This window comes from Thecamonas trahens (assembly GCF_000142905.1).
Source record: "Thecamonas trahens ATCC 50062 unplaced genomic scaffold supercont1.29, whole genome shotgun sequence".
NCBI classification, from domain to species: Eukaryota; order Apusomonadida; family Apusomonadidae; genus Thecamonas; species Thecamonas trahens.
Genome location: NW_013657651.1, coordinates 174,452 through 184,571, shown reverse-complemented (window position 1 = coordinate 184,571; position 10,120 = coordinate 174,452). Strand labels below are relative to the sequence as shown.

Genomic DNA, 10,120 nt, shown 5'->3' with positions numbered 1-10,120 from the left:
AAAAAAAAAAAAAAAACCTACCCTACCATCATCGACACAGACAAACACCTCTCGCTCATACGTACCCACCTATAAGGTGCTACCGGTTGCTGTGGAGAAAGTATGTCTGCTCATGCGTCGCCGCGGAGTGCGCCCGCCAGGGAGGCGGCCACCTGCGGTTGCTCGAGCAGGGGTGGGTGCGGGCAGGACCGAGGCGACCAGCGAGAGCGACAGGGGCGGACAAGTCGCAGTCGGAGTCAGAGTCGGAGCCAGAGTCGGAACCGGAGCCGGAGCCAGAGTCGAAGCCGAGGCCAGAGCCGGAGCCAGAGTCGGAGCCCGAGTCGGGGATGGGGCGTGGGCGGTGAAGGCGATGGCAGCGATGGCGATGAGGCGGTGCTGGTGCTGGAGGTGCTGGGTGAGTGCACGGCGGCGCCGCTGGTGGAACTGAATGGCGAGGCTGCGGGCGGAGATGGGGTGGAGACGACTGGGATGGGGGTGCGTGTGGTGGTGGCAGGCCGGCTGACGGTGCTGGGGCGGGCGTGCCGTGAGGCGCGGGCCGACGTGGTTGTTGTTTGCCCGACCATGTCCAAGCTCCACTGCGCGGTGGTGTGGTGTCAGCAGCGAAGCGGGTTCTTCCTCTTTGACTGCGGCTCGCTCAACGGAACGTATGCGTCTCGGGCGACGCGGTCACCGGCGGACGCACGGCCGCTGCAGTACGAGTTCATCGGCGACGCCGGCATGCCTGCGGGGACGCGAGACGCGCGCTCTGCGCGGCTGGAGCCGGGCTCGTTCTTCAAGGCTGCGGCGTGCGTGTTCTACGTTCGCGACGTGGTGGTTGCCGGAGAGGCAAGGACCATGGCGCCGGGCGCGCCGTTGGTCGACGCGCGCGGATGGCGGGCGCCGTGTCCCCGAATGGACTTGCAGGTGGCGGCCGGGCCGGACGTCGGGGTGCGGATCTGCGTCAATGATCTTGGCTGCGTGGTGGGCCGGCACCGGCTGCTTTCGACGCTGGTCATCCATGATGCCGAGAACAATCTCTCGCGAGCGCACGCCCAGATCCAGTACCAGTCCGAGCTGGGCTCGTTTGTGCTGGTCGACATGTCGTCGACCGGCACCTGGGTCTCGACCAACTTTGACCCTGTCGCCGCCTTTGTGGGAGGCCTGTGGACGGGAACGTCGACGTACCACCCGTCGAGCATCGAGTGGACCCGCGTTGTTCCCGGCTCTCCGGTCATCGTCAAGCCGGGCGACGTCATCCGCTGTGGCAAGGCGACGGTGCTTGCGGTTGTCGAGCCGGAGCCGTCGCCGCTGGCTCACCACGGCTTTCCGCTCCTGGCCACCCGGCTCGCTCTGGACCATCTCGGCGCGCTTGATGCTGTCCGCGGCCTCGCGCTGAGCCGGGCCTCGCTCTCCGACTCGTCGTTGTGCTTGTCGTACGACGACGCGCTGGATCCTTTGGCCTAGCGGGGCCAAGGGAAAGCTTAGTGCTGGCCATGGCGGATAATGTTAATTCAAGAAGCAACCCACGTTGACATTGTCGGCAGAGCAAAGCAGAGCAGAACAGATCGAGGTCGGAAGGAGCATGTGCTTGGACAGCAGCATCAGCAAGCGCGTAGTTGATGGGCGGAAGGGGGGGGCGGCAGGAGACGGGAGAGCGGCGAAGGGGGAGGGGGGAGAGAGGAAGAGAGAAAGAGGAGGACAATGCCCACCCTGCTCCGTCCCATCCAGTCCCAGCCAGGTTCGCTCCTGCCGTCGGCAGCCATATTACCAGTCCGCGTGGACGACCGTCACGTTCTGGGCCTGCGGGCCACGCTCAGCTGTATACGACAGAGAAACGAGGGAGAGGAGGGAGGGGTGAGTGGGTAAGTGGATGGGGTGCGCCAGTTCAAGTGTGCATGGGTTTGTGCGTGTATGTGGAAGGGGGGGGGTTGCGAGAATGCGACGCGGCAGGATGCGGGACGGGATGGTGGGCTCTCGCCAGGAGGGGCGGCACGGGGTGGCAAGGGGGGGGAGGGGCAAGAAGAGGCAAACAGGTGCAAAGAAGAAGGAGGAGAAGGGGGAGGGGGAGAGCGGGAGGAGGGGGGGGAGGGAGGGTGCGTACTCGGGGAGATGTCGAACTCGACCTCCTGGCCCTCGATGAGGGTGCGGAAGCCGTCGTTGTCGCCCTTGATGGCCGAGTAGTGGACAAAGACGTCGTTGGCGCCCTCGACCTCGATAAAGCCAAAGCCCTTGGTGGAGTTGAACCACTTGACAACGCCAACTGCCTCGGGGGCAAGCGCCGCAGAGGCGGTCGTGAACGCGCGCGTGAGCGTGCTGGCCATCGGGGTAATGCGGAACATGTTTGGGGAGAGGGGGAGAGTGGGGTGTCGACGTGACTGTGACTGGGTGGCGCTGGTGGGATCCGGCCAACTTGGGACCATCCTTCCTCGGCAACCTCCACGCCCGCACCCAGCCCACCCGGCCGGATCCGATCCGCCTCATCGCATCGTATGCTATCCGCCATCTTTTCGTACTCTCCGCTCACCTCCCCCTTCACCCATCTCATCCTCTTTCCCCGTCGCACTGTTTGAGAGTCTGTCACTGTGCCGATGTTGGTCGCCTACACGGTGTGGGGAGTCCGAGACTCGTGGAGGCAGCGTATGAGCGTTTGCCCGCAGGACAATCGCACAGTGACAATCGAGGTCATCACTACTGGCACAGCCCCGAGAGGCGAGTATATCTCAAGAATATGCCGTAATACCCTCAAGGTCGAGAGGGGGGGGTATGTTAACTAGCCAGCGAAACGACGGTAAACCAGGTCAGATCCGGAGCTCCTCCTTGACCTGGTCCTTGGACGAGGAAAAGTCGAGAGCATCGAGGACGACGTCCTCAAAGTTGCCCCGGTCGGCGATGTGCGGATAGATGCGGATGGCGACGGTGACCTTGTTCTTGTCAAAGGCGAGCAGGCGGATGAGCTGGGCGGCCTGGTCGCACCAGTACTGCCAATCACGCGCACAACTGCAAGGGCTGAGAGTTGTCGGCTCCAGATGCGACCGGCGGTGCGCAACGCATCGTCGCATTGCAATGGAGGGTAGGGCAAGAGCCGCAAGAGGGCGAGCTAAGACTCAATATAGTGATGGTGCATGCCGTTGGCAGCCAGTGCGCCGCTGGCGGCGACGAGAATAGTGAGGGAGAGGATGACAACAAATGGCCACGTGGTGGCGACAATTAGGAATCCGGTGCCGAGGAGCGCGAGGCCGGTGAGGAAAAGACCACAAAATCGTTGATGCCGAGCACCACGTACCGCTCTGCTGGAGTGTAGGCGAGGGTGACGAGCTGGGTCGAAGCAATAAAGGCAAAGTTCCAGCCGACGCCGATGACAGCGAGGGCGGTGACAAAGATGGCCATGCTTGAGCCGAGTAGCAGCAGGCCAGCGCCAGCGGCCAGGACCGCCATTCCGCCCAGTGCCACCGTGTGGAGGCCGAAGGAGCGGATGAGAAAGCCAGTGACAAACCACGAGGGCAGGAACATGCCGAGGATGTGGGCCTGGACAACACGGGCCACATCGCCGAACGAGTGCCCGGCATCGTCCATCGGCAGCGGTGCGCCGACCATAAGCACCGCCATCACCGAGTACGCCGCGGCTTGGCCGACAAGCGGGGCCACCAGCTGGCGCTGGGAAAAAATGACCCACCGCGACCGGACTGCGGCAGTGTGAGCACTGTCATTCTCGCCTGAGGCGGATGGCTCAGTCGCAGTCTCGGCAGCGGCTGCGGCCTCGCATCCCGGCCTGCGAGCCGCGAATGGAGTGTAGTCAATGACGGCAACGATGACGGCCAGAATGACAAAGACGCACAAGAGGATGACATATATGCCAGCATACTCGGTGGAAAGCAGATGGCGGCCCGAGGTGGCGGCCTCGGGTGCGACCAGCGCAGCGCCGACTGCTCCGCCGATGACCATCGCCAGCGCGTACGGGCGGAATGAGAGCGAAGCCATGTCAACAGCGGCAAAGCGAAACTGATTAACAAATGCAGCGGTGGCACCCTGAGGCACAAAACCAAGCGTGTACAGCACCATTGAGCCGCGGACCACGCCGGTGAGCGAGAGGCCTGCGCCGATCGCGCCCATCGCCGCCGCCATCACAAACGTCCGCCGCCGGCCCCACGCCGCCTGGGCACGAGCTGCAAGTTCCGATGACATCGCTGATGCCATCAGCAGCACCCCGAGCGGGAGCGTTGACACCTTGGCCCCGCCGATGGCCTTGGCCGTCTTCACCGCTGCGGACACGTTGACAAAGACGGTGATCTGGCCGACACAGAACGCGAGCGACAGCAGTAGGAGCTGGACCAACATATATCGATCGTACTCGAGCGTTGTTGGCCCAGTCTCGGAGCTGTGCGCCTTGATAGTCGTGATCGTGCCCGAGCTAGAGCCAAAGTCGGAGCCCGAGCCCGAGCCCCAGCTCGAGCTTGAGCCCGAGCCTGAGCATTCCCGACTACACGCCTCCTTGTTGCCAGGATTAAGCATGCCGTTTCGTGTCCAAGCGTAGTGCACGGCTCCGCGCAAAAGGAGGAGTGAGATGCAACGTGCACCATGCGCCCAGCTGCGTGCTTGCCTGCGCGAGAGGACTCGTGACTGGAAGCTGGTCAGCGATGGCGTCATGATGGCTGGGTCAGAGTCAAGGCTGCTGCAGCCGACTGCTTCGACTTGGTCCTCGTAGCGCCTCATCTTGCCGCACAGATCAGGACCACCGACTTCAGATCAGGGCAACCGACTCTACAGATGCCTCATCCCCCGAGTTGGCGGCGACAACGCTCCGCCACCTAGGGCCGGCTGCGCCATCTGCCTCGCCGGGCGGGAGCCTGGCAACAGATCGGGATACCATGGCCGAACTGCGACAAGAGGAGACCGTCTGTTGGAGAACAGGCACTACTTCCATCAGCAACGACTGACAGCGGCGCGAATGAGTGTGCGGAGGGTAGGGGTGAGTGTGCCTGCCTGTCGGCGCATTTCTCCGCCCCCAATCGGTCAAAGTGGCCGACGAACCGGGCGCGCAACGGCCGCGGGGGTTGTTGGACGATGGTCGGCCATCTACGCCTACACTCGACGCTTACATACACAACATGGGTGCCAAGCTTAACAAGCTCAAGTCCAAGGGTCTGGCCAAGCTGGCTGAGGACCCGTCCAAGTTCCAGGAGCAGGTCGTCTCTGCTGTGGAGTCCAGTACGTGCGCGCGAGAGAGAGAGAGAGAGCGAGGCAGAGAGAGAGAGAATGCGAGAAAGGCCATTTTTTGCCATCAACCACCCCAAAGGCCCCTGGCGACGTTCCAAAGTTCGCCCCCCCCCCCCCCCCCACCCACCCACACATACTCACCCATGTTACGCCCCACAGACGACGAGAAGAAGACCAAGATCTTCATGGAGGTTGACAAGAACGCCAACTACGTCCTCAACTACGATGAGCTCCTCTCCCTTGCCATCACCAACTACGTACGTGCTTGTGTCCCCCCCCCCTTGCCCCCGCGTGATCACGCCGTTACGAATACGCAGCCTTTTTCGGATGTCTTTACAGCGACCTTCTCTACTGCCCCCCCCCTTGCGCGTCTCCATCACAGTCTCTACGCTTAGAGCCGCTTTTTGGCACATGTCGGGCGCGGGTGATGTGCGGGCAGGGCGAAGCATGATATCTTTGATGTGGTTGTGCAGGAGAAGGTTACTCACTCAGTCTGGTGTCTATACAGGACGGTGAGGGTGCGGTGTTTGACCTCATCATGGCTGCCGGCAAGGCCGACGTCAACAAGGCTGGCGAGGGCGGCAACACGCCGCTGCACCAGGCCATCAACGCCGGCAAGGCTGCGGCTGGTGTCAAGCTCGTGGATGCCGGTGCTTCGGTTGCCACTACCAACGAGGCTGGCCAGACGCCTGCTGCCCTGCTTGAGGCGAAGAAGGGTGACTTCTCGGACGAGGACTACAACTCGCTCAACGGCAAGCTCAGCGGCGATGCCGCTGCCGCCTCTGGTGGCGACGATGCCGCTGCCGGTGACGCCGCTGCCGACGACGCCGCTGCCGGTGACGCCGCTGCCGACGACGCCGCTGCCGACGACGCCGCTGCCGACGCGGAGTAATATGTCCCTTGCGCCCTATCATTTGCACAAATACAAGGCTCATACCTCGTGCTCCTCCTCCTCCTCCCCCCCCCCCCTTTCCCCCTACCCTTCCAACTTCTATCCCCGCCTTCCTTGCTCCCTCGACGCAACCATCGCTCCACCCGCGCCCGCCCCGCGCCCGCCCCGCGCTCGGTGCCTCTCCTACTCCCACTCTCCTCAACCCCACCACACCTCACCTCCCTCCCCCCCCCCCTCCCCATGCACACACACGCCCCCACTGACGGGCGAGGTATGGACGTGCTGCGGGCGTGCGTCCTGGTCGACGACGCGGTCCACCGGCGCAACTATGGACAGTCGCTGGAAGCAAGCGCGCTCCGGCGATACGTCATTTACCAGTCGGGCGTGGTCCAGTGGATGCTGCGGCTGGTGGTGGTGGTCAACCTCAGCTTGGTGCTCTTTGAGAAGCCGGCGGTCGTCGCCCCGTTTCCAGCCTGGCTCCTTCTCGCCATCGAGGCAGCGACTCTGGCGGTCTTTGCCGGCCAGCTGGCATGGATCGGCTCGTTTGTGCGGCTTGATCGGCGGCTGAGCTCGGACCCCAAGCACGTCGGCCTTGCGCTGGTCATCCTCGTCACGGCCTTGGACATGGCCGGGTGGCTCATCTACGGGTGGCGGTTCACCCGCATTCTCCGGGTCTACTTTATCTCGTACAACTCCAAGTTCATCCGGTCGGCCATCCGCGACATCCGGCGGACCATTCCGGCTGTTCTCGATGTCATTGTCCTGCTCTTCTTCTTCATCGCGGTCTACTCGGTCTTTTGCACCGTCCTCTTTCTCCCGCTGCAGGACGACGTCGGCTACTTTGCCTCGTTCTGGACGGGCTTTACCTCGATGTACGTCCTCCGCACGACGGCCAACTTTCCGGACGTCATGATGCCGTTCTACTCCCAGAATCGTCTTGCCGCTCTCGTTTTTATCGTATTTCTCTGCATCGCCACCTACCTGCTCACCTCGCTCGTCCTTGCCGTCATCTACAACAAGTACCGCAATCACATGAAAGACGAGGAGGCGCTGGCTTTGGCGCTCCAGCGCGACGCGCTCTCGCAAGCCTTTGCCCTCCTCGACGCTGATTGTCGCGGCTCGCTCGACATTGATCAGTGGTGCGTCATGATGGCGCTCCTCCGCCCACGCTTCTCGCTCGCCAAGGTCCATCTCCTCTTTCGGGTCCTCACCTCGGGCGGAAGCGCCATGCACCGGCACCAGTTCTTCAACATCGTGCACCTGCTCAACATGCACATTGAGACTGAGACGCCGAGCCATCACTACACCTGGGATCCGGCTATGTTTGCCGCTACGGCCTCGCCCACGGCCTCGCTCCTCTCGTCGCTCCTCGGCCCGGCGCTCTCGCACGCCTCGCGGGTTCGCGCCGCAAGCTCGCGCCAAGGCCGAGCTGCCTCGCTCGCCTCGCTCCGGTCGACCGCGTCAACAACTACAAGCTCGCGGACCACGGTCCAAGGCTCGTCGTCGGTTACTATGCGGCGCTTGCGCGCCCTGGTCCAGTCGCGGCTCTTTGCCTACACTGTCGACGCACTCATTGTGCTCAACGTGGTCCTCGTCGCCGTCGAAGTCTCCTCGCAGCGGCGGCACATTCCCCAGGAGGAGCGGACGTCGGAAATGGTCTTCTCTGGCCTCTTCTTCCTCGAAGCCGTGTGCAAGATCTCGGCGTTTGGCGCGGACTTTTACTTTGCTGACGGCTGGAACCGGTTCGACTTTCTCCTTGTCAGCCTCACTCTCTCGGACATTGTCGTCTCGCTCGCCTTTTCTTCGTTCTTCAACAATGTCTTCCGCTACCTCCTTCTCCTTCGAGTCATCCGCCTGTGGACCACCATGGGCGAGATCAAGCGGTACCGGGTACTCATGTCGACGCTCTGGCAGCTGCTCCCGGCACTCGCCACATACGCCGTTGTCCAGTTTATGGTGTTCTTTGTGTACGCCATCCTTGGCATGGCCCTCTTTGGCGGCCTCATCCACGACGGCAACCCGGACCTTGCCGGTACCGTCTTTGCCGACTCGGGCTACTTTCTCAACTCGTTCAACGATGTTGGATATGCGTACGTCACCCTCTTTGAGCTCATGGTGGTCAACAACTGGCACGTCATTGCCGAGGGCTACGTTGCCGCCTCAGGCACCGAAGCAGCCTGGCTCTACTTTATCTCGTTCAACGTCATCGGTGCCCTCATCATCATCAACATCGTCATCGCCTTCATCCTCGAGGCCTTTATCATCCAGTGGGAGCTCAACGAGAGCAGGTCCAAGACGCCGCTCGAAAACGAGCTCGAGAGCTTTGTCCTCAACCACCACCAGTACATGGCCCAGTTTTCGCAGGTCTCACCCGAGTCGTCCACTGGCACCCCGGACGTCGTCTGGTCCGTCAAGGCCAACCACAACATCGCGTACTTTCTACAGCACATGTTCTCTGCCGAGCTGGCTGCCGAAGAAGCCGCAAGCGAAATGTTTGTTCTGCCCAACGACGTCGGCGCCTCGCTCCGCCTCCACCACTGACAGCCCCCGAGGGGCGCTTCGTCGTCACCAGCCCTCGACAAGCGTGAGCAAGGCAGTGACCCGGAGCGTGGCCGCCATCGCCGGTGACGCGTCGAGCATCGGCTTGATGACCGAGTTGACGGCGGCAAGGATCGCGTCCTCGGCCTCGTCGTCGGGAAGAAAGGCCTCGGGCGAGGTGACAAACGCCTCCGACTCGACAAGCGTCGCCAGCGCCTGCGCGCCGTCGGCCTTGGCTGCGTTGCTCAGCACGCTGCCGTGCGCTGCGAGAAAGCTCGCCATCAGCGGCATGAGCTTGAGCTCGTCAAACAGCTCGACAACGCGGTCTTCGGCGAGCGAGTCGAGCTCGCTCAGCACTCGCAGCAGATACGAGAGCACAACGGCCTCCTGGCACTGTTGGAGCACGCCCGATTCGTGCGCCTCGGCGAGGCCGGCCACAAACTCGGGTTTGGCCAGCGCAAACTGCATCGTCTCCGCGCAGTGCTGCAGCAGAAGCGGCATGTCCATCGTCTGCATGGCCTCGATGGCCCATACGCACGCCAGCAAGACCACGCCTAGATTGTCTTCAAACGACCGCAGCGCCTCGTCCACCTGCATCGGACCCTTTTTCAGCTTGCCCACCAGCGACGTTTTGAAACTCGGATTGAGCACCATGTTCCGCTGCATCACCTTGAATTCGCGCAGGTTGCGGACCACAAGATTGAGCTTGCCCTCCTCCAGCACAAACCGTACACAGACTTCGTCGCGCTCCCACAGCGTTTTGCGCCCACTTGGCGATCCGCACCCGTCGCGCACAGCCTTGGTCTCCTTGACCGCAACCGCTGCCACCGACTCGAGCGCATCGCACATGCTAAACCACTGCGACGAGAAAACTGGCGCCGCCGAGAGCGACCGGATGGCGTGGCGGATGTCGGTCGCCGACTTGCGCGACGGCCCGCCACTGCCGCTGCCCGACTTGCTCCGCCCGTGGCGAGAGTTGGGCAGTTGCGATGTCGGCAGCGATGGCCGCCGGATCGACACCGCAGTGGTCTTGGCAGACACTGCCTTGGCCTTTCCCGCCGAAGGCAACCGGAGCGATGGGCCACCGCTGCTCCCGCTCTCACCACGGCTGCTCGACGGCGGCGGCGTGGTCCGATGCGGCGAGTCGGAGCGGCCCGGCGGCGTCCGCGCCGTCGGTGAGCGGCCTGGCGCGAGGGCCGGCTTGGCCGGCTGGTCGTCGCCGTCGTTGCTCTCACCATTCTCAGGCGTCGATTCGTATAGCGCCATGGTCCTGTCGCGGTCAGAGGGCAGGTCGTCGCCGTCGGCCTCCTTGCCCTTGCCCTTGCCCTTGCCCTTGTCCTTGCTCTTGCTCTTGCTCTTGCTCTTGCTCTTGCCCCTGTCCTTGCCCTTCTCCCGGCCCCTCCGCTTCCCATTGCCCTTCTCCCTGCTCTCCTCCCGTTCGGTCTTGCTCATCCTGGCAACAGTGGAGTGTGGCTGTTGACCCTTCCCCTCCCCCCC

General features: G+C 63.1%; 7 protein-coding genes across 7 annotated transcripts in view; 3 read left to right on the top strand and 4 right to left on the bottom strand.

Moving 5' to 3' along the window:
- Positions 1-29, bottom strand: part of AMSG_12016 (uncharacterized protein) — a gene marked incomplete at both ends in the record, with an annotated part of 856 nt that extends 827 nt beyond the window's left edge. Inside the window, one exon of the mRNA XM_013901529.1 lies at positions 27-29. Within this exon, the coding sequence (XP_013756983.1) occupies positions 27-29 (3 nt within the window). The remainder of the gene's footprint in view (positions 1-26) is intronic.
- A 73-nt stretch (positions 30-102) lies between these two features.
- AMSG_06844 (uncharacterized protein) lies at positions 103-1,443 on the top strand (the record flags this gene model as incomplete). The annotated part of the gene is made up of 2 exons (XM_013901446.1): positions 103-127; positions 347-1,443. 2 exons carry the CDS (start codon positions 103-105, stop codon positions 1,441-1,443), a joined length of 1,122 nt encoding a protein of 373 aa, XP_013756900.1.
- Positions 1,444-1,743: 300 nt separating this feature from the next.
- Positions 1,744-2,318, bottom strand: AMSG_06843 (cold shock DNA-binding protein; the record flags this gene model as incomplete). The annotated part of the gene is made up of 2 exons (XM_013901445.1): positions 1,744-1,796; positions 2,081-2,318. The coding sequence occupies 2 exons, from the start codon at positions 2,316-2,318 to the stop codon at positions 1,744-1,746; spliced, it is 291 nt and encodes a 96-aa protein (XP_013756899.1).
- A 459-nt stretch (positions 2,319-2,777) lies between these two features.
- On the bottom strand, positions 2,778-4,494 carry AMSG_06842 (MFS permease; the record flags this gene model as incomplete). The annotated part of the gene is made up of 2 exons (XM_013901444.1): positions 3,232-4,494; positions 2,778-2,957 (listed from the first exon to the last, which is right to left on the bottom strand). Exons 1-2 carry the CDS (start codon positions 4,486-4,488, stop codon positions 2,778-2,780), a joined length of 1,437 nt encoding a protein of 478 aa, XP_013756898.1. The 5' UTR covers positions 4,489-4,494.
- A 570-nt stretch (positions 4,495-5,064) lies between these two features.
- AMSG_06841 (uncharacterized protein) lies at positions 5,065-6,085 on the top strand (the record flags this gene model as incomplete). The annotated part of the gene is made up of 3 exons (XM_013901443.1): positions 5,065-5,184; positions 5,353-5,450; positions 5,702-6,085. The coding sequence occupies exons 1-3, from the start codon at positions 5,085-5,087 to the stop codon at positions 6,083-6,085; spliced, it is 582 nt and encodes a 193-aa protein (XP_013756897.1). The 5' UTR covers positions 5,065-5,084.
- A 273-nt stretch (positions 6,086-6,358) lies between these two features.
- On the top strand, positions 6,359-8,626 carry AMSG_06840 (two-pore calcium channel 3; the record flags this gene model as incomplete). Its single annotated transcript, XM_013901442.1, has 1 exon — positions 6,359-8,626. The coding sequence occupies one exon, from the start codon at positions 6,359-6,361 to the stop codon at positions 8,624-8,626; it is 2,268 nt and encodes a 755-aa protein (XP_013756896.1).
- On the bottom strand, positions 8,326-10,075 carry AMSG_06839 (uncharacterized protein; the record flags this gene model as incomplete). The annotated part of the gene is made up of 1 exon (XM_013901441.1): positions 8,326-10,075. The coding sequence occupies one exon, from the start codon at positions 10,073-10,075 to the stop codon at positions 8,651-8,653; it is 1,425 nt and encodes a 474-aa protein (XP_013756895.1). The 3' UTR covers positions 8,326-8,650.
- Between the last annotated feature and the right edge of the window lie 45 nt (positions 10,076-10,120).